This window comes from Colletes latitarsis, chromosome 5 (assembly GCF_051014445.1).
Source record: "Colletes latitarsis isolate SP2378_abdomen chromosome 5, iyColLati1, whole genome shotgun sequence".
NCBI classification, from domain to species: domain Eukaryota; kingdom Metazoa; phylum Arthropoda; class Insecta; order Hymenoptera; family Colletidae; genus Colletes; species Colletes latitarsis.
In genome coordinates, this window is record NC_135138.1 from 33,524,716 (window position 1) to 33,546,141 (window position 21,426).

Sequence of the window (21,426 nt, forward strand, 5' to 3'; positions counted from 1 at the left end):
GTTGTCGCGTGACCACGAAACGCGCAATATCTGTCGTCGCCATCACGTGTCGGGTATTTATCAGTACCGAGTTGACAGGGAAAATAATGAATTCGGAGTCACGACACTAAACCAGATGTACGCTGATAGAACAAACAAAGCAATCTACATCGGGTAGTAGTGTTCTTGTATTTCCACTGAAAATTTAGGGTTCGTTACCTTTCCTGCGAAATAACTATATCCTATACAGGGTGTTCGGTTACCCCTGGGAAAAATTTTAATGAGGGATTCTAGAAGTCAAAATAAGACGAAAATCAAGAATACCAATTTGTTGATGGAGGCTTCGTTGGAAAGTTATTTATGTTTACAGTTCCACCCGTACTGAATTTTTTTCTCGAAAACGCGTAGGATTTCGGGGGTATGTCTATTCACCAAAAATGATTGTAATTAACCCCTGCAACCGACAATATTTTTTCCAGAGCGATTTGAGATTTTTTGAAATTTCAGTGGAACGTGTAAATGGTATGGTCAGACATAATATTTTCGGTAAGGAATTTTTTTCTCGAAAACGCGTAGGATTTTGGGGGTACGTCTATTCACCAAAAATGATTGTAATTGACCCCCACACCCGAAAATAATTTTTCCAGAACGATTTGAAATTTTTGAATTTATTCAAATTTATTCAAAAAATTAATATCCTTGATTTTCGTCTTATTTTGGCCTCTATAATGTCCCGTTAAAATTTTTCCCAAGAGTGGCCGAACACCCTGTATACCTCATGAAATGTAATTTATTATACTCATTTGTTATTTATCTTGATGAAAATATAATGGACTGTTTAATAAGATAAAATCGTCTTCATATTTGAAACTCCGTTCCAAATAACTTCTCTAAGACTATTTCAAATAATCTGTTGTAAGCAGTTTGCAAATTGGCTTCTGCTTTTTTGGATTCAGGATTATGGAGTTCTTACAAAACGTTTGCACAACCGAGCACACGTTTTTGGACTGCGGAAAACTGTTTGCATATTTAAATCTGACGTTAATCGACGCGAGTAATTCGGTTCTCGAAAACGCCCATTACGTGACGTTACGCGCGATGTGTGCTGCACGCATAAATTTCTTACCAAGACCAGCATGGTCAACGGTTATTAATCGCGGGGATCTACGGATTGCTTTTGATTGGTTTTTAACTGGATGCTCGTCGGTTCGGCCAGCGTAAATCCCGCCAAACGATGTACTCTTGTTCGAAAGTCGATCACAGAGTGACTGCACGTGAAATCTGTTTATGATTTTGTTTGTGATTTTTTCCTTTATGGAATCGTTTTCCTGTTTCACATTATTCCCGTCGACCAGGCAAAATAATTTGTTGATCACTGTTATTATTAACGCGTCGTTAGATCGAACTAACAAGAAATGCTGCAAACGCCTAATAACTTAGAAGTAGGATTCGCCAGTTGCACTCTTTGTAGTCGAGTGCGAGTAATTTATGCTTTTAGCACGGTACTTTGTTTCGTATTAATATTATATTACACTCGAAAACACACCGGACGCAACCTTTTTAACGACGGTTCCTGGTTACAAAGGATACGTACACTTACTAAATTTTAGCGAAATTCGGCCAACTAATTCAGACGCTTTCGCGCGTCGTAAATTTTACGAAAACGCGTAACGCGATACGAACTTTCCCTTGGATAATACATTCACGAGCCGCGAACAATGTTTACACGATTGGTAGCAGTTCCCTTTTATAAACTCGAATATTCGTTACGCTTGAAACATTAACGTAAATGTTTTAAATACACAGAGATGATTATTATTAAAATACGAGAGTTTCATAACCGTGTCATCCCCTGTTACCTATAAATAACGATCCACGTAACTATCGCGATTAAAATTTGATCTCTGATCGAAATTTAAACTCGATACGATTACCGCGAACGCGCAAGTTGCTTTATTCCTCGATCGAGCGAGTCATACGAGCCATTTTATTGCTCCCGGCGCAGTGTATTATTTCTCGTTCAACGAAGCAATAAATTTCCCGCGTCTCAGTTTCCCCGGCGCGGTTCCTCAGCGAAAACAAGACCAAAAATAGAAGCAAGGTAAAATTATACTCAATGATCGCGCGCGGACCAGCCGTCGCTCGCTGTTGCGTTCTTTCTGGCAATAAAATTTACCTTCGCGGCCTCTCTTTTTCGAGAAAACCGACGAATTTATCGAATTTGTTCTACCGGCGATTCCCACGCCGGCGCGAAATTACCCGGGGAAAATTCATCGTCGAAATAAATCAGACCGTCGAAAACATAAATTTAATTCAACGTGCCCAGGCCGGAGTTAACGCTCCTTTTATTAAATTTACAGCAACTTCCGCGAAACGGATGCAACGCTGCCACACACGCGTGTCGCGTTCGTTCCACCTAAGTTCTACCTTTCGCCTTCGACAGATGCAACTTTCGAACTTCGTGTTGCCGTATTCCGTCCTCGATCGCGAAGATTCGAAGTGGATCGACGAGGTGGACCGCGTCGTAAAAATTTAAAAAGTCTCAGAAGGATTCTTCGAACGCGTCAACAGGCGCTATGAAAGTATCTGTGGCAACTTTTCTAAAACTGGGATTCTTATTCTTCATACTGGTACTCTTGTAGTTAGTTGTACTTAGAATTTTTCGGATAATATCAAACCCATAAAACGTTATGATATATCGTTATTAACAATCTAGTGTGGTCGATCTAAGTCTCTTATTTTATTTTCTTCTTATACGATAAATGTCAGTGTGGACGTAGTTATTTCACCCCGAATTCTCATTCGCTAAATTTGCGTCCTCGTAAGAATGGTATCTATTTTTGATACGGTAAGGGCGGTTGAAACGAAACACGAATCACCGAGAATCAAGCTTGATCACCGTCCATCGTAACGAGCGATAAATTCCGAAAGCAATCGAGGATTTTTACGCGTGCCCTCGTACCCTCACGGTAACAGCTAAGGTAAATAAGTTTTACAGAGCAATATATTTAGCAATCGATACTGGGTACCCACCAGCGACAGTATTTTCATTTTACACGACCGGTCGCGTCGTAAAAGGGTAAACTTTCAGGAGACGGTTCTAGCAAATGAATTTGAGAAACGTGACACCCCTCCACCCCCCACCAGCGCGCTTCTTCGCTCGACACTTTTTACGCCAGCGGCGATATTGCAAACGGAAGCCCCGCTATCGGTTTTTATTCGAAAATTTCCGGAAACTTTCGCCCCGCTGTTTGCGCGAACGTGCGCTATCTCGGGACGCCACGTGCACATTTTACAACCCCTGTACACGCGGCGAAAAAAGCGAAACATCGAGTTCCTAACGCCCGTGTACCTGGCACGGGCCAATAAAATACCTCGAGGGCATCTTTTTTACGACCCTCCCTGGAGCGACATGTGCGACGACGAGATTTCCCTTCCCTCCTTCCCTGTCGCTATGTCTGTCCTCGTGGCCGCGTTTTTTAAGAGTACTAAATCGCGATATTGAATACGTCCACGTCCACGATACCACCCAATGATGACGCGTGACTGGCTTTTTATGGACCCGTTTCGAGGGCCACTGCCCAGCGATTTTCATTTTGAATTTTAGGGAGATTTATTTCTCACTTGTGTATCATATTACATCAAATTCCTCGGTTTACAGTTACTGAGAAACTTGTTTGTCATGAATTCTTTCCATTCATTTTTCATCGAACGTTATTTATTACTCTGTGTTATATCTATTTATGAAGAGTTATTTTCTTGTAATATTAACACTATTAATATTATATTAAATATCGTACCCTACCATAGTGATTCCCTATAAATGAAATGAAACTTGTTTCTCATGAATTCTTTCCATTTATTTTTCATCGAACGTTATTTATTGCACTGTGTTATATCTCTTCATGAAGAGTTATTTTTTTGTAATATTAACACTATTAATATTACATTAAATATCGTACACTACCATAGCGATTCCCTATAAATGAAATGAGACTTGTTTCTCATGAATTCTTTCCATTTATTTTTCATCGAACGTTATTTATTACTCTGTGTTATATCTATTTATGCAGAGTTATTTTTTTGTAATATTAACACTATTAATATTATATTAAATATCGTACACTGCAATAGTGATTCCCTATAAATGAAATGAAACTTGTTTCTCATGAATTCTTTCCATTTATTTTTCATCGAACGTTATTTATTGCACTGTGTTACATCCCTTTATGCAGAGTTACTTTTTGTAATATTAACACTATTAATATTATATTAAATATCGTACACTGCAATAGTGATTCCCTATAAATGAAATGAAACTTGTTTCTCATGAATTCTTACCATTTATTTTTCATCGAACGTTATTTATTACTCGGTGTTACATCTCTTTATGCAGAGTTATTTTTTTGTAATATTAACACTATTAATATTATATTAAATATCGTACACTGCAATAGTGATTCCCTATAAATGAAATGAGACTTGTTTCTCATGAATTCTTTCCATTTATTTTTCATCGAACGTTATTTATTGCACTGTGTTACATCTATTTATGAAGAGTTATTTTTTTGTAATATTAACAAGCAATATTATGCCAACAATACGCGGTGTTACAAACCGCGCCCAACGTTGCTTAACTTCGGTGATCGGACGAGAACCGGTGCTTTCAACGTGGCGTGATCGTTGGCAAATTTTGCTTTTAATTTATTCGAACGCAAACTTTTAAATATCTCGATGTACGAACAAATGGTTTCAAAAATTCAACTCATGAGGAATAAGTCTTTTTTTCATTTATAGCGAATCACCTTTATAATGTACGAATACGAGTTTTTCCACGAAAAGGGGTAACAAAATCGCCACATTTTTAGGTCACAGTTAACGAATAATATTAAATATGCAGCTTATAACGTAGAACCATTGATGAAAACAAATCCGATATATTTTAGTTTTTTCTAACTCTCAAAGCAACGGACTGCACACGTAAATTTCGATTTAAAAAAATATCAGGCAGACGAATTGATTTTGAAGCCTGCTAGCATATTTATAAACGCACAACGCTACGTACGCTACCGTCGACACTCCTACCAAAACTGTTTGTATTCCTGTTGAAGGACTCTTTGGACCTGGCCATTCGAAAAATTGTACCTATCTGCAAACGGAGAATTATAACACGGTCGAGCAATCTTCGCGTTACTGACAATGCAATTTTTAAACTCAATAAATTTAGTATCATTAAAATTTACGAACAAAATTCACGAATCCAACGTTAGATTAATACGTCTGTTCGTGTTGTATGATAAATACCTCTGTTCTGCAAAAATAGAAGCCTAATACCAAATTGACGATATACGAATAAAAAATTTTTGATTTTACATTTTTCGTTTCAAAATTTCCAGAATGAAAAAAATGGCCACTCGAACGATTACAAAGGCTATGAAATTAACAATCAACGAGCCTCTGTAAAATCGACTGCGCTATCGATTTCATGCCAGACGCATGGCTCTATTTCCGCCGGAAGACGATTCGCGCAAAAATCGGGGAACTAATTAAGAGGTGAGTAATAACGATCGTGGGTGCCTCGTCGATTGCACACGGCTGCTTTGTCAGTCCGGAACACAACCGTCGTTCGTCGAGAATAAAGGGGAGCGAAAACGCGAATGATAATTAACCGCTTCGCAAATAGGCTCAGCTTTGGTGCATTCCATAAGCCAAAAACCTGGATACGGACTTTGATGGTTCAAAGTAAAGCAAACACCGCTATATAGCCGCGGTAAGGGATGCTGCGTGTACCTTGCGTAATGAACGTTCGCGGAGAGACTGCATACGTCGATTATGAAATCGCGTCGATTAATACGACGGGGCTGATCATCATCGTCGACGATCGCAATTTTGTCTTTCGTTTCTTCGATCTTCCGTATCAAATATTAGGTCCAAGTTCTAGCCACTTTTTATGTAAAATAAAATTTCATTGCACCTCCATTTAATTTACAATGCACAGAGTGTTCGGCCACCTCTGGGAAAAATTTTAAGGGGAGACTCTAAAGGCTGAAATAAAACGAAAATCGAGAGTACCAATTTGTTGATTGAGAATTTTTTTCTAGAAACTGGGGAAGATTTCGGGGGTAGGTTTATTCACCAAAAATTATTGTAATTGACCCCTGCAACGGAAAATAATTTTTCCAGAACGATTTGAAATTTTTTTAATTTTGTTGAAAAATTTCACAGCTTCTCGAATTTTTTTCTAGAAAATGGAGCGGGTTTCGAGGGTATGTCTAATGAGCAAAAATGATTGTGATCGACCCTTGCAACCGAAAATAATTTTTCCAGAACGATTCGAAAATTTTTTTTTCGCCGAAAAACTTCAGGGAAACATGTCAACGGTATGGTCAGACACTACATTTTCGGTAAGGAATTTTTTTCTCGAAAGTGCGTAGGAATTCGGTGGTATGTGTAATGACCAAAAATGGCTGTAATCGACCCTTACAACCAAAAATAATTTTTTTAGAACGATATGAAAAATTTCTTTTTCGCGGAAAAATTTCACCACCTATCCTAATTTTTTTCTAGAAAGTGCGTAGGATTTCGGGGGTATGTTTATTCACCAAAAATGATCGTAATTGGGCCCCGCAACCAAAAATAATTTTTTTAGAATGATTTGAAATTTTTTAGTAACTTTTTAATGAAGCTTCAGTCAAGAAATTGATATTCTTGATTTTCCTCCTATTTTGGCTTCTAGAATCTCCCATTGAAATATTTGTCAAGGGTGGCCGAACACCCTGTATAAAATAAAATAATACTTGCACCTCTTATTAATATTTAATTTAGAATGTACTATATATTGATGTTAATAACTTCTTTCCATCTAATACTCCGTGTCTATAACTTTTTATTATTTTCTTTCGTAATATAAAATCGAAAACTCTAAGGAGGAACCTATCAGGATCCATAAAGAAAATCGAATTATTATTAACGAGCATTCCCACGCTTTATTAAAATGTCGTATGAATTTAACCCCAAACGTTCCAAACTGTAATTTTTTCTTGCCTTTCGCTTCTTTTTTGTGTACTCCACCGTTCCCGATGGTCTAGTAAATTAATAAATAAGCACAGAAGTGAGATGAAATAGAAGCCCCCAGCCGAGACTCGTTAAAGAGTTAGTCGAGTGCTTGCGTACCGCATGAATTTTCAAATTCGATTCTCCCGGAAACGAAGCTGCATGAAAAAAATCTTTATTCAATATTGGTTTATTTTTACACGTGCACCATACCCTGCTCGATGGAACCACCCTCCCCGTTCCACCCTATACATACAGACGCCAATGCAAATATATCATGCCTTGAGTTTAATTCCAAACCATACAATTCTGATACTATCATTCACTCTGAGCCTGCAACAATGATACTTTTTTCGCTAAACAGGGAGTTTTAAAAAACCTCATCCTGTAATACTCAAAAAACCACACGTGTTTTTCTATCTGCAGATATTCGATTTAAAAGGGAATTTTTATATTCAGACATAATTTCTACCAACTCTAAATCCGGAAACATCCAGTGGATTATTGGATTCTACCTGCTGCGCCTTCCGATACTATCATCCGTTAGTTCGATATTGAAAATGCCCTCATATCATGAAACACACGCACAGAATATTTCAATAAAATTTCATACACATACATCTTTCAAGGTACAACATATTCCAACCCCGCACAGAATAAAAAAAAAATCGAAGGACGATACTTTTTTGATTTTCCTCGCGAGGCAGTAAATCCAAATCCGTCAAACGATCCTAGGAAAACGTGCAACGCGCGATATCGTTCATCGTCGCTGGCCAAAACGAAATTTTTCGCAATGACGGGACCGATCGTCCAGCCGACTGGCGGAGGCACAATTTCGCGTATTTGCAGATTCCTCCGGGCGAAAGCGAAACAAACGTATCCCCCCGTGTTTAATCATCTGCTCCGTTGTCTCCCTCTCTTCGACGCCGACCGTAACGCCGACGTCCATCGAGTTACCGGCTTAATCGTTACAACTCACGGGGGATCGAAAAAAGTAGATTAGGCTACTTTCGCAGCCAGATTTCGCGACCGTTCTCTGGGGCTAACGCGACGTTCGTGAATGATTCGTGATACAATGTGCACCCTTCGTGCTCTTGTGCTCTGAAGGGAGCACCCGGAAACGATCGATGGTCGTAAAAATTTCAGCGAAACAGAAATTGATTAACACCACCCGAGGGAGGCCTGCGAACTGTCGGACGACGACGTTCCGTGAAACTTTGCAGAAATGTTCGTTATTATAATTTTAAAACTACTCTTTTCTGATTTCGAAGTTCCATTATCAAAGGTAAACCTAATGGAATTTTATGTCAATTAATCCTCGTCTTTCTATACAGGGTGTTCGGCCACCCCTGGGAAAAATTTCAATGGAGGATTCAAGAATACTAATTTGTTGATGGAGGCTTCGTTAAAAAGTTATTAACGATTAAATTAAAAAATTTAAAATCGGTCTGGAAAAAATATTGTCGGTAGCAGGGGTCTATTACAATCATTTTTGGTGAATAGACAAACCCCCGAAATCCTACCCACTTTCTAGAAAAAAATTCGAGAACGTGTGAAATTTTTGGACGGGGAAAAAAAATTTCAAATCGTTTTGGAAAAATTATTTTCGGTAGCAGAGGTCAATTACAATCATTTTTGGTGAATAGACATACCCCCGAAATCTTGCGCATTTTCGAGAAAAAAATTCAGTATGAGTGGAACTTTAAACGTTAATAACTTTTTAACGAAGCCTCCATCAACAAATTGGTATTCTTGATTTTCGTCTTATTTTGGCCTCTAGAATCCCCCATTAGAATTTTTCCCAGGGTTAGCCTAACACACTGTATAATTCTTTGCAATTTCTAAAGGAAATAGCTGCCGTTATTCTTTGAGTTTTCTTCCTTTTATTTTTCTCGCGATGCACGTCTATTAGCCTTAACTAAACAATATTACGTGGATGGAACACCTACCTGGTGAAGTCACAATCTCACTTATGGTCTTACTGTGTCCGGGGGATAAGCATTGTCTTCCTTCTTTCGTGATTGGAAAGCGCAGGATGGTATCCTATCTCGCGCGTATTCTGGATCAACGTCTATCCACGGAGTAATTGAAATTGCATTACAGAACGAGGACGTGTATCTTGCTTAATTCAAATGTATCGTTTAAGGGAGGCACAATATGTCCAAACTAGAAATAAACGAAAAATAAAATCGATGTAAGTGACTCTCGTTCGAAGTGACTAAAGAATAAAAATTTGTTTTCAGAATTAAATTCGTCACGAAATAATTGAATCTGTACACCGTAAAAATTCTGTATAAAATTCCGTCTGAAAATTACATATCGTATGCACCTGCCACGTAAAACAGTTTTGAAAAACAATAAACGTTATGTCTTTCCAGTACATTCCCGTAATTCCAGAATCACATAAATTGCACCTGAAATAGTGGCAGGGTGGCGTATGAATAAATAATCGTACACTGGGGATGCACAAAAAACGTTAATATAATAACAATAATATATATAACGTATATGCATGTATACATGGTTCTTACTACAACAATTTCATCATTTCATTTTCCCTATACTACCCACAAAGAGTCACCGGAAGCGGCAGTCGAATCCGTCTCGTTCCACTGACGAAAAAATACGGGTCGCGAAAGAGCCTCCATCGCGGAACGAGCTGGCTTCGTTACATTTACCTTAACAACCGGTACACTCACCAATATAATATGTATACTTATAGTATATTAACATCATCATTTCTGGACTCGCCTTGTATGCTCATCGCTTATCTAACGCTGTTACAAAAGAAATTGCCCTAAACCTTTTATTTTTTTTTTTTTTTTATTTTTTATACTATTTTCGTAATTTCCTTCCGAAGCTATGTAATTTACATCGGGGATCACCAAAACGAGCAAAGGAATTGCCCGTCCCGTGCAAGGAAAATTACAAGAGCAATTACTTACGCCCAAAAGGACAAAAGATCGTCTTCGGAGAAAAATAGAAACCTCGACAATTTCATGTTCCGATGGATCTATTCCCGTGCCGACCATACAGCCACGTAAACGCGTTTCCTTCGCGAAAGATTGATAATTAACATGCTGGCAGTGAAGCAGGCTGCACGACAGTTTCAAAGTCTCTTCGCAATATACACTTTTAACTTTACTTAAGGTTACGTTTATGATAGCATTCTCAGCCGTATCACGCCTCTTGCACACATACATATTCTAGTTATATTATTTGTTTTGTATGTATATTGATGCACGTGCTTTCATATATGCGTAAGAAAGACGTTTAATAATAACATTTAAACGAAACTCTCTGCACAGGCGATTACACCCGTTACGTTATTACATGACCTTAAAAAAAAAATTAGGCTACGATGAACCAAACATTAGTGTTGCATATATGTATATGTATGACGTGGCAGTGTTAATTAATGACAAACAATGGAAAAGTGTTAATAATATCGATAATAATAAACGCAGAGGTTCGGGAAGAAATATTCGTTTCCTGGAATGGTTTATTTTCTCAGGCGCGTTCCGATTGGCTCTTTTGTAGATCCCTGCCCTACCTGTACGCTCTCTGAGTACACGTGTCAGTGTCTAACGATACATGTCAAAGTGGAAGAACGGTAATACGTGTGTCCAAGGAGTTACGAATTAATATTTACAATTACGCGCTAGGAATTACCGTGGAATTAATTGTCGCTCGAGTTTCCCATTGCTGGAGCGTCTATTTGATCTAACTGCTTACGGGGTTGATCGATGTTTCACGACTATCGTACTTAGCTGATGGAACCCTTTCCGATCCCATTTTCCATCGTTTTCTCGTCGAACTGTCCACCGCGATTACTCGACCTTTCGCGTTCGCGTTCGCGTTCGCATTCAACGGAATCAATAAACGCGTACAATTGCACCACGAGGAGCTACGGAGAATGTCCCTTCAGATTTAAATCTATTTTCGTAGAATGGTAGACGACAGATCCCTATACAGGGATGACAATATTGTTAAAATTTGAAATAGAACGGAGAACCAGTTTCACGAAACTCGGGAGACAAGGCGAGAAGGATAAAGACCATATTATAATACCGTGAAATTCGAAGGGGAAGATTACGAGAGGAACAAGTTTCTGAGAAATGGATAGAAGGTGTCAAGATGAATATGGAATAGGAGGGAGTAAGCAAAATTTCAAACTGCTTCCCAAGGACGGATCTAAGATTTTTTAGGGCTACCAGAATGGCAACGAAATTAATGGAGCTGGAATAGGAGGAATATACCTTATATCCCTATGATTTATTGAGGTTATGCTACCTAATACGGTTCGTGTTCTTATTATGACACGTAATATCTTGCGAGACGAGTACTAAAATTTATCGTTCGTGAACTAAATCAAGAATGTAGAAAGACATACTGTGTTAATAACAATGACGTTCTTCGAATCCCAATTACATATCTGTAGATGTCAACAGTTTTAACCATTCCTCACGAAACACAAATAATTTAAATATCAATTGTCCATCAATCGACACAATTTAACTTTTGCCATATTGAGTACCTCCACTCTATCATCACATTTAATATTATTTATCTAACAAAACGGATCTGTAATCTACCACTCCGTAAAAACACAGTCGAGTATTAAATTCGTACCATCACCCATGGACTGAGTTTTGGTAACAGACGAAGTACTCACCAACACTGGAATATTTTCTCGAACTTCTGCTAGTCAAATCTGAATTCCATCCACTCTCTCCAGCTCTTTGGTGCAGTATTACGAAGGGCGTGTGTGGTCTTGCGTCGCACCCGCGTTGGAGAACGAAAATAAGGAAATACGAATAGAAACGAACCGTGTCGTTAGCTTGGAACCGAACGGAGAGTTGACAAAAGTCGCGGAACTCGAAACGAGCCTATCCTCGATGGGTAGATAACGTTATCTGAACCACGCGACGAGCAAGGAAAGATCCAGGCTTGCTTCCCCCACTCTCGCCTAGGTTTACTTTTCACGGTCGAACGAGTCGACGGTCGCCTAGGAAAATACCTCGCGACGCGTAAACACGCGAGACGCGAAGGGAAAAAGGTGACAAGCGAAATTCTGCGAGCGTTAACCCGCAAACGGGAACGTAAAACAGCTTTACGACGTCACGAATGAAAATTTCGTTCCGCGACGACGCGACACGGCGTCGTCGAAGAAGAGGAAACGACGTCGGGGATTAACCAACACGGAAATAAACGGCCGTCACAGGCGAGAGTGTATCGAACGATGAATAAAAATAACGGATAGTTGCGTGTTGATCGTTCGTAGACCGACCGTCGACGCGGTGGGAAATAAAATCGACACGAGGAGATGCGAACGATCGAATGATCTGCTCGAACTCTTCGAACAGTGGCAGTCGTAGAGAACAAATAAAAATTATTATTCGATACGGATACAGAAAATATCAGTCCTCGAAAATTAATTCCTTTAGCTCCTCGGTGAATGGCGTGGCTAACGTGTTAATTTTATAGCTCAAAAATAAAAACAAAACGTCTGTAATCCTAATAGGCGTAGGAGGAAAACAGGAGGAAGTAATTAGCTAAAAGTCTGCGAAATAAAGTAATTACAGGGGAAACTATCGTGGAAGATAACATACGTTCTGCTAATGTTATTGACCTTAAGATTACTTTCAAGGATCAGAAATCGATAACGAAATAATCACCAAGATAAAACAAAATGAGACCGTTCGAGAGCAAAAAATAATAATTTTGGAAAGAAACGATCGACGAAAATAAAGTACAGAAGTGTTTTACCAGTGTCTTACCTGGACGAAGCAGACAAGTTTATGGTTCTTCGGTTCGAGGACTATTCTTCAATCCTCTATGACGACTGAGAAATGTGACGGAAGTCGGATATAATCGTTTCGCGAGACGTATCGTATAGCCATTGATCGCGAAATGGTCCCTAAATGTTCGCGTTACGTTCGCTGATAAATCACATCTAAAAAGTTTTTTTTCGCGGATGCATCGTAATTCTCGGAATGACGCAGACTTCGATCAAGTACTCGAATCTCTGTGTACGCTCTTTGGACAGAATAGTCATAGAGGATTAAAGTCAGACGTGTTCGTTGGACGGACACCCACGCCGTGTGAAGAAGATCCCTGAAGCACTCGCTTCAGAAGCTTTTGCATGAAAGGAACTGTTGTCTCTCGAACTGAGAGACACCCTCTTTGTCGGTACATCTAACATCACACGAGGAAAGTAATCTAGATGAAGAGCTTATCTCATGACAACGCCGGCGCTGAGCGATCGTTCGTCTTCGTTTTGCGCAGCTTTACTGTTGCGAATATGTTCGTCCTAGAAGAACGTAACGGTGAGGGGAGTTTAATATACCGAACGGAACTGGAATATCGATTAATTTACCAACCGTATCGTTTCGAAATATTCTGCAGTTACAGTGTAACAATTCAAGCGTTTCAGCAGAGAATAATTAAAATTTGCTAAATAAATTTTCTCTTATTATTAGAAATTAAGATGACATTTATAAAATTCGTGTTTTAGTAATCGAACGACATCTTGAATTGTTACAAAACAACTTCTACTAAGTCTTCGTAACGACTTTAAATTAGAGCTGAGACTAGCCATTGGAATTCATTCAAATATTCAACAAATATAAGTTAAATACTGTTTGAATATTTTGCACGCTGATCAAATATAATTCGAATAATCTGTTCGAACAGTCCCAGCCCTACTTCAAACTAACGCTTCTTTTCTAAATGTGGAGCATAAAAATTACTCTCTCTCTATTACTTTGTACAGCACTACGCAAAACTCGCAAAAGAAACCAGTGGAATGTGTACGAAACGAACGTCTACGAACCTGCTATTATAAATTTGCATCACACACCGTAATAAAACAAACATGAATGTGTAACGGTTACGCAAACACTGACAAACGTATGTAAATACAAATAAAACAGTAAATTGCACTGTGTACCTTACGGAAACAAAATATTCGCTCAAATTTTATCAAATGGCCGCGATATGAAATTTAATAAAACGAGAAGCAGACTCCTGAAATTAATTCTCGAGCTGCGTAGAAGTAAACAAAACAATTAAATACGTGTGAAACGATTTAACGATGTAGCGTTGTGGGCAAAAAAAAAAAAAACAAAAATACGAGAACCGTGATTTAATCATAGCCAAAAATGTATTGTCAAATATCAAACGCGTGTCGATAAACTGCGTTTTGTATATAAAATACCGTGGGAACGGAATTGAACTTTCCACGACACCTACGTGCAACATTTAAATTCAAACAAACAACACCGGAAACCAATTTACACGATTAATAAGTGAATGTTCGCAGATTAAATCTCGTATTTGGATCGTTAACGCAAAAACAGGTTTTACGCAGCCGTTCTTGAACGACGTGACTGCATGTAATTATTTATGCATTCGTTGACGATTGGCAGACAGAATTCACAGGAAATTACACGTTAATTTAAATCGTTGGTGCGTTCGTTGTTCCTTTGGAAGACTTTATTTTTAAATAAATTTCACCGATCTAACGCGCGGAGGAACATCGAACAGTTTCGATACATAATCGTGCAAAATGGTTGTCGATAAAATCTGTCAGCAGAGGGAAAGAAATATATCAAGAGAAACAACTACGACATTCTATCAAGAATTATTGTACGTGCCACTTTATGGGAGCAATAGAGTGCCAACGAATTACAACAGTATCCTGTGACGACAGATCCAACAAGAGTTATGATTGAATCACCATCCATAACGTTGTTTTCTCTGTCGCGATACAAACCGCTCGTCGACTCGCGTTTCGATTCACTCCATGCGCTCGCTTAACGTCAACACGTCGATTTGATTCCGAGCTAGCGTCGACGAAAGCGCAAACGTAACTATGCAAAGTAAGACAGGCGTGTGGACACTCCAAAGAAAGCAATGGGAAGAGCTACGTGAAAGACTGGCGGACGGTCGTTCGATGATACGAATCGCAATGGGTGGGCAATGACGATCAAATTGGAACGTAACGACAACGTAAAAACGAAGAAAATCTTGAGGACGAAATCATAAAACGGCACGCGTTTCGTTTGTCTCAGCTTCGGTTTTAGCAGCTCTTTGATTCTGTTCGATAAAGAAGAGAGAAGAGGCCCAAATCAGCGACACTGAAATGGACGAGAAACGGAAAATACAAGATAGTTCTTAATAGATTTACTGCTGTTTCTTCTTCTTCTTCTTGTTCACCGACGCGTCCACTCCCCAGAGATCGTACCAAGGTCCACACGTGTTCTTGTCCCTTTCGCGATCAGAGTCCCTTCGAAGCTTGGTCCTGGGGAGCAGAGTTTTCTCAGACACCGACTGGTCCTTGACCACGATGCAACTGTACGTGGACTCCTCGTCGGACGCCTCCGTCTCGCTGAAGTTCTGTGTCAAGCCGTCCTCGTCGTCCGTGTACTTTTTCCTCCTCTCGTGTCTCTTGGCCTCGTTGTTCTCCTTCAACTCGGCCACGATGAGGTTCCGTTTGGCCTCCAAGCTACGCTTTCGCTCCTTCTCGATGATGGCTTTCCGCGAAACGTTCCCCATAAAATAGGACCTCTCCTCCTGGTGCATCCTATACTCCGACCTCTCGACAGCTTTGGGCCTCTCAGCCGGGGTGGGGAAGTCCTCGAAATAATCAGACTTCTCCGGCACGTGGATCCTCTCCGCGGGCTTAGGCTCGTCCTGGTGGGTCTCGTTGGTGATGGTCACATCGCTGGTCCTCGTCTCGAAACTCTGTCGAGACGTGGGACTGCCCTCTGGACTCTGTTTCTTGATCTCCTCCGAAGTCGTGTTCCCATCCTTCACCTCTTTCTTGATCATCTTCGGAATATCAACCAAGGATCTGTGCTGCCAGAGCGCCATGCCTTCCAACACATCGGAGTCTCTCCTAAACCTCCAAAAAGATTTCGTCCTCTTCACCAGCTTGGGACTCTTCGAATCAACTTCGAAAGCTCTGCCAGTTTGTATCAAGTGTCCAACCGCGGTGGTCTGCCTAGGCAGCAACGGTTTCCTGTTTTCATCCTTCAGAGTATTATTGTTCGTGTCGTTCTTCTCCAGACTTTGGGGCCCGTTCCTCTGGAACTTCTGCAGATTTCCCTGGCCGACGTTCTGGTAACCGTGCCTCTCAATCACCTTCGTCCTCTCCAGCTTCGTCTCGAAGTTCGACTCGTAACCGCGCTCCTTGTCCACAGACACCTCGCGAACGAACCTGGTTTCTCCATAGATCGCCTCCTCCTTGTCGGAGTACCTACGCTCCCTGTAGGAGTTCCTGGGCTCCGTGGGTCTCTCAGGGGCTTCCTCGGACGGCGGTCTCGGTCTCTCGAACCTACGACTCGACGCTCGTTCGATGTTCCTGTTCCTGTCCGGGTTCTTCTCGAACGTTCTCTCTCTCTCGTAAGTGGAGGTCTTCTGCGACGTGGGTGGCGACTTCTCGAAGTAACGATCCCTCTCACGCTCGAACCTCTGCGGTCCCCGATTCCTCTCGCAATCGTTGTATCTCTCGTACGGCGGGGGCGGTTGTTTCTCCTCCCTGCGCTCGAGGCTCCTGTACTCGTTCCTGCGCTCGATGAATTTCGGCGGGCTGTGCTCTCTGGCGTATTTCTGGGCGGTTTGCTCCAACTTCTGCGCGATGTGCTCCACTTTCCTGCCAGTCTCGGGAATGGTGATGGTGCTCTCGTCGTCTGTGCCCGACGACGAGGCGGACGAGGTCTTCTCGTTCTCGTATTTCGGCTCCTCCTGCTCCACCGGGCGATAACCGCGCCTGGAATTGCGCTCCTGGCCGTCGGATCTGTCCCCGTAATACTTCTTTCCCTCGTACTTCTGGTAATCCATCCTTGCGCTGTAGGTGTCCTCCTCCTCGTCCTCCAGCTCGATCTCGTCCTCCTCGGTCTCCACGTGCTCCTTCGCCCTCTTCGCCTCGCGACGTTCCTGCTCAGCCTGCTCGTTGTTCCTCCTGGACGAGTTCCTCGACTGCTCCTCGTTGTTCATACCCTTGCTCTTGCGATTCGAATTCCCGCGGCTGCGATTGTCGTACTCGTTCTTCTGCGGCTTCTCCTGCGATTTCTTCACCGATTTTCGCGTAGGTCCGTTCTCCATGGTCCCACGATCCGAGTAGTCCCTGTCGTTCTTACGATCGGAATAATCCCTCTCGTTCTTGCGATCCTGACTGTCGTAATGACGATTCGACGCGTACCTGGTCTCGCCGTTCTCGTTGCTTTGGTTCGCGTTCGATTCCGCCCACAGGTCCATCGCGGTTCTGTAAAGGTGCCAGCTCTTCTCGTCCCTGGGTATCGTCTTCCACGAGTCGTTCTCCCAGTCCTTGGCGGCGGATTTCTCGTCCTTCTGTTGCTGGTGCTGCTGCTGCTTCGCTGCCTCGGCTATTCTATCGGCGCGTGGCTTTCTTCGGCGTTGTCTGTGTTTTCGTTCGGGCTCGGGATGAGTAAAAAAGAGCGAAAGAAAGAGAGAAAGAGAGAGAGAGAGAAAGAGAAAGAAAGAGAGAGAGATAATAGTAAAAGAAGATAGTGCAGAGCACGAGGAGAAAACCAAGAGCCAAGTACTTGGACAGGGATTAGTTATGCGGCTGTCGAGCTTTGTGGTCGCGGACTTTGCGAAATGCAGGGATGGGGGATATGGCTGCTGGCATCGCAGGAGCCCGGAGAGAGGTGAATGAGCCACCACCACGCCGTATTTTATTTCCATCGACCGCGATAACGCATGCGGAATCTACAAATCAGGAGAGAAAACAACATCGTGACTCCGGATACAAGCCTACTGATCGGGTATCGCTGGATGTTGGCCGTGACCGCGTCGTTATGGAGGAGGGAAGAAATAAAATTAGACGTTCACTGTATTTGTCAGTGATTCTTTCAACGGGTATGCCAGGGACCCCGATATTCGTACGTCGCTTTAACTTTGCTATATCTAAGCAAGCAGTTCTTTCCAAAGTCGTGGAATTAAATACAGAGGGTGACCCAACTTGGAACCAACGCCTCGAATATCCCCGATAATCTTAAAATATGAGAAACAACGATACATCTTAGAAAGCAACAGAGATATCGGAGGCGTTCGTAATAAGTAAGACACTCTGTATACGTTATTCTAAACGCCCAGTTAATGTAATTTAGGCATCATCGAACTGATATAATTTCTAAATTATACGCATGCAAATAATGTACAGTTCTTCGAGAATTCCGTGCAAATGAAGAATTAAGATAGAACTATTTGATGAAAGGGCCGTTAGATTTAGAAGATAATAGGTTCTACGTTGTAATTTTAGAGGGGTACCGAGAACCAGGGGGGTAGCGAAATTACTGAGAGCGGGAATAAAATACAAAGCTCCGAGGTCACGATTCAGTCAGGCACAAGCGTTTCTACAGGTTTTGGCAACGGTCATCGACTGCCTCCGTCGAAATTCAATTAGAGAGTTTCCAAAGTACCTTCGATGAAATTTCATGGAGATCGCTTACCTCATGGCCTCGTCGTCGCTGTAGTCAATATCAGGCTGAGCCGGGGGCTCGTTTGAGAAACCACTGTCGTTGCTGCTGTGAAGGGACGTCACAACCTGAGGTGGCGGAACTGGCGGAGCAGGTGGCTGTATCCTGCGGCCACCGGCCAAAACGGTCGGCAGTGTGCCCGATGGACGGATCTGAGAAACATATAGAGATTTATCGCGATTAAAATTTACCTTTCTATTTTACGAGCACAGAATTGGTTAAGCTTCCGTTAATTTTCCATTTTAGTCCATAATCGTAGAGTGGAAGTAACCAAGAAATTTCTTTTTGAAAAAATCAACTGGGAATAAGTGCCTAAATTTTTCGGCGGGGAAAAAAATTTCGAATCGTTCTGTAAAAATTATTTTCGGTTGTGGGGGTCAATTGCAATCATTTTTGGTGAATAGACATACCCCCGAAATCCTACCCACTTTCGAGAAAAAAATTCAAGAAGGTGCGAAATTTTTCGGTAAAAAAAATTTTTTCGAATCGTTCTAAAAAAATTATTGTCAGTTGCAGGAGTCAATTACGATCATTTTTGGTCCTTAGACATACCCCCGAAATCCTACGCACTTTCGAGAAAAAAATTCTTAACCGAAAATATAATGTCTGACCATACCATTGATATGTTCCCCTGAAATTTCATGCGTATCTTTAAAACGTCATAACTTCTGAACGGATTGGACGATTTTAATGTTTCAAAAGGCAAACGACTCGTATTTTAGTCAAGAGTATGTAGAAATTCTAAGAATATTGGAAAAGTTGTTCCTTAACACCGTAAAATTAGAAAACCCCCATAAACGTGGTCGAAATTTCGAACAACCATAACTCCCACAATAATGAATATATTAAAATGAAATTTAGCATGGAAGTAGAGCTCATGGATACCTACAAAAAAGTACGAAACAACTTTTCCGTACAGCGTCAAACGAATTTATTAAAAATCGAATACGAGTTTTTAAGAAAAATCAACGGGGTGCTGGAATTTTTCGGCGAAAAAAAATTTTTCCAAATCGTTCTGGAAAAATTATTTTCCCTTGCAGGGGTCAATTACAATCATTTTTCTTGAACAGAAGTACCCCCGAAATCCTACGCAGTTTCGAGAAAAAAATTCATTCCATAAAATATAATGTGAGGGCAGAAATGTTTATCACTCCATATGAAGGTATAGTTCAATTATCCGACATATTCGACTTTTCGGCATTACTCATATCCCGAGTAAGACGGATAATCGGAATTTTAGTGTAATTGAGCAAACTTTCACCAGGTATGTAACTATACCCACCGGTTTAGATTGACGTGCAGTGGGTGTAGCCAGATTGTGAGAACTGTTACTGTTCGGCACATTAGTAGGTGTACCGCTGTTGTTGTTGACACTGTTGTTTCCTACTCCGTGGAAACCACTCGACACTTCGTCCATGCTGCTCGGTGTCACTGGTGGCCGAGAGGGTGGTGGCTTACAGGGTGGTACTGCCTGCGGCTCCGTAGCACGACCATTATTTGTTCCGTGACTCGGCGATCTTTGCGTATCATCGTACCATTAACTTCAGTGATAAGGTAAACCGTACTGACTGCGTCTTAATCGTTGAAAACTCTCAAGGGAGCAACGGTATATTTGTCAAGACAATTATAGCAACAGACCAAACGATATAATTATTTTCTACATATAGAAATTCCTGTTATCGTGAAGATTTCATTAAGTATCTCTTGTTACATCGAATTTTAAAGCAGTCGTTTGCTATTTGCACGAATTGAAGACACGTATCTTTTTCGTAATGTGAGGATCAATATTCACTAAATATAGTACAACTTCAAATAGAGAAATCAAGTTAAATTTAAAACATTAAATTTATTAAATCTCCATTGACAAATTTCCAACGTCAGACGTAACTTCTTACGCTAAATTCTATTCGAAAAACTAGATGCTCCACTGGAGGAATAAATTCTTCATTAATTCGGCTATTGGAAACGCTCTCGCGAAGCTACGATCGCTTATCGGATGACCGTTCGAATGATTAAGAACCGCATTAACATTTTTATGCGATCGCGAACCGGGTGCAGCCAGTCGACACGGTGAATCACGTTTAAGAGCCTTTGATATAAAATTTCTATCGTCGCGCTCTAAATCGACGATCGGAATAATAGGAGTTAGGAGTGTAGATGCAACAATAACACCAAGACGACTACGTTTAATGGGAATGGCTGCATCGACGATAGCCATTGCCCGTTACCGTTCTAGATTACCGTAATTGCATTCGACCCGTGGAATTGTTAGCAACGAATACCGTAACAAGATCTGTTTTGATATTGTTCGGGTCCACCGAGAGACCAGACTTTCCCGTCTCTGTTAACTTACCCAAGAGTATCGTCGAGAATAATTTCTGTATACGCCAGCGGGAACCAACCGGTGCTCTGTGTGCGGAGATTCTCCCCAAACTGCCAGCCCTTTTGGCGATCTCCTAATAAGGCAGTTTCGTGAAACAGAAATAACGTTTACGGTGCTCGTTCGCTGGATAGAAAGGGCCACGGTGACTAATAAGGAGCTATATTTTCGGGGCATTTTATGGATTGAAATATTACCGCGGAACTGATTTGGGTTTACCGTGGTCACGGTTGATTTACAGCCGACATTATTCCTTGTTAAAAGGATGACTTAATAGGGGGGAGTATACGTTGGCTGGGAAATTGAGATATTTTATGTACTCGATAAAATCTACGTATAAAATAAAATTAATTCTCTAGTCGAATCGCAGTGTCTTTCGTCGGAAGCTGCGACTGTTGAAAGCGAGAAAATTTAACGAACAAATTTTATCTAGCCAAATATCTATTTTCGTATATATCGAACAAATCAAGTGGAAGATATCGCAAGGCCAGGATGTTAAAATCGATG

The 21,426-nt window shown here is 41.0% G+C and overlaps 1 protein-coding gene and 1 pseudogene across 2 annotated transcripts in view; both read right to left on the reverse strand.

The window, feature by feature from the left end:
* Positions 1–4,571: 4,571 nt before the first annotated feature.
* On the reverse strand, positions 4,572–4,667 carry LOC143342271 (5S ribosomal RNA; annotated as a pseudogene).
* A 7,062-nt stretch (positions 4,668–11,729) lies between these two features.
* Positions 11,730–21,426, reverse strand: part of Irsp53 (Insulin receptor substrate 53 kDa) — a 211,772-nt gene continuing 202,075 nt past the window's right edge. For both annotated transcript variants that reach the window (XM_076764645.1, XM_076764644.1), the window contains 5 exons: positions 20,893–20,995; positions 19,822–20,056; positions 18,513–18,691; positions 15,224–17,458; positions 11,730–13,345 (listed from right to left, as the gene is read on the reverse strand). In XM_076764645.1, coding sequence (XP_076620760.1) covers positions 13,273–13,345; positions 15,224–17,458; positions 18,513–18,691; positions 19,822–20,056; positions 20,893–20,995 — 2,825 coding nt within the window. In that variant the 3' untranslated portion in view covers positions 11,730–13,272. The remainder of the gene's footprint in view (positions 13,346–15,223; positions 17,459–18,512; positions 18,692–19,821; positions 20,057–20,892; positions 20,996–21,426) is intronic.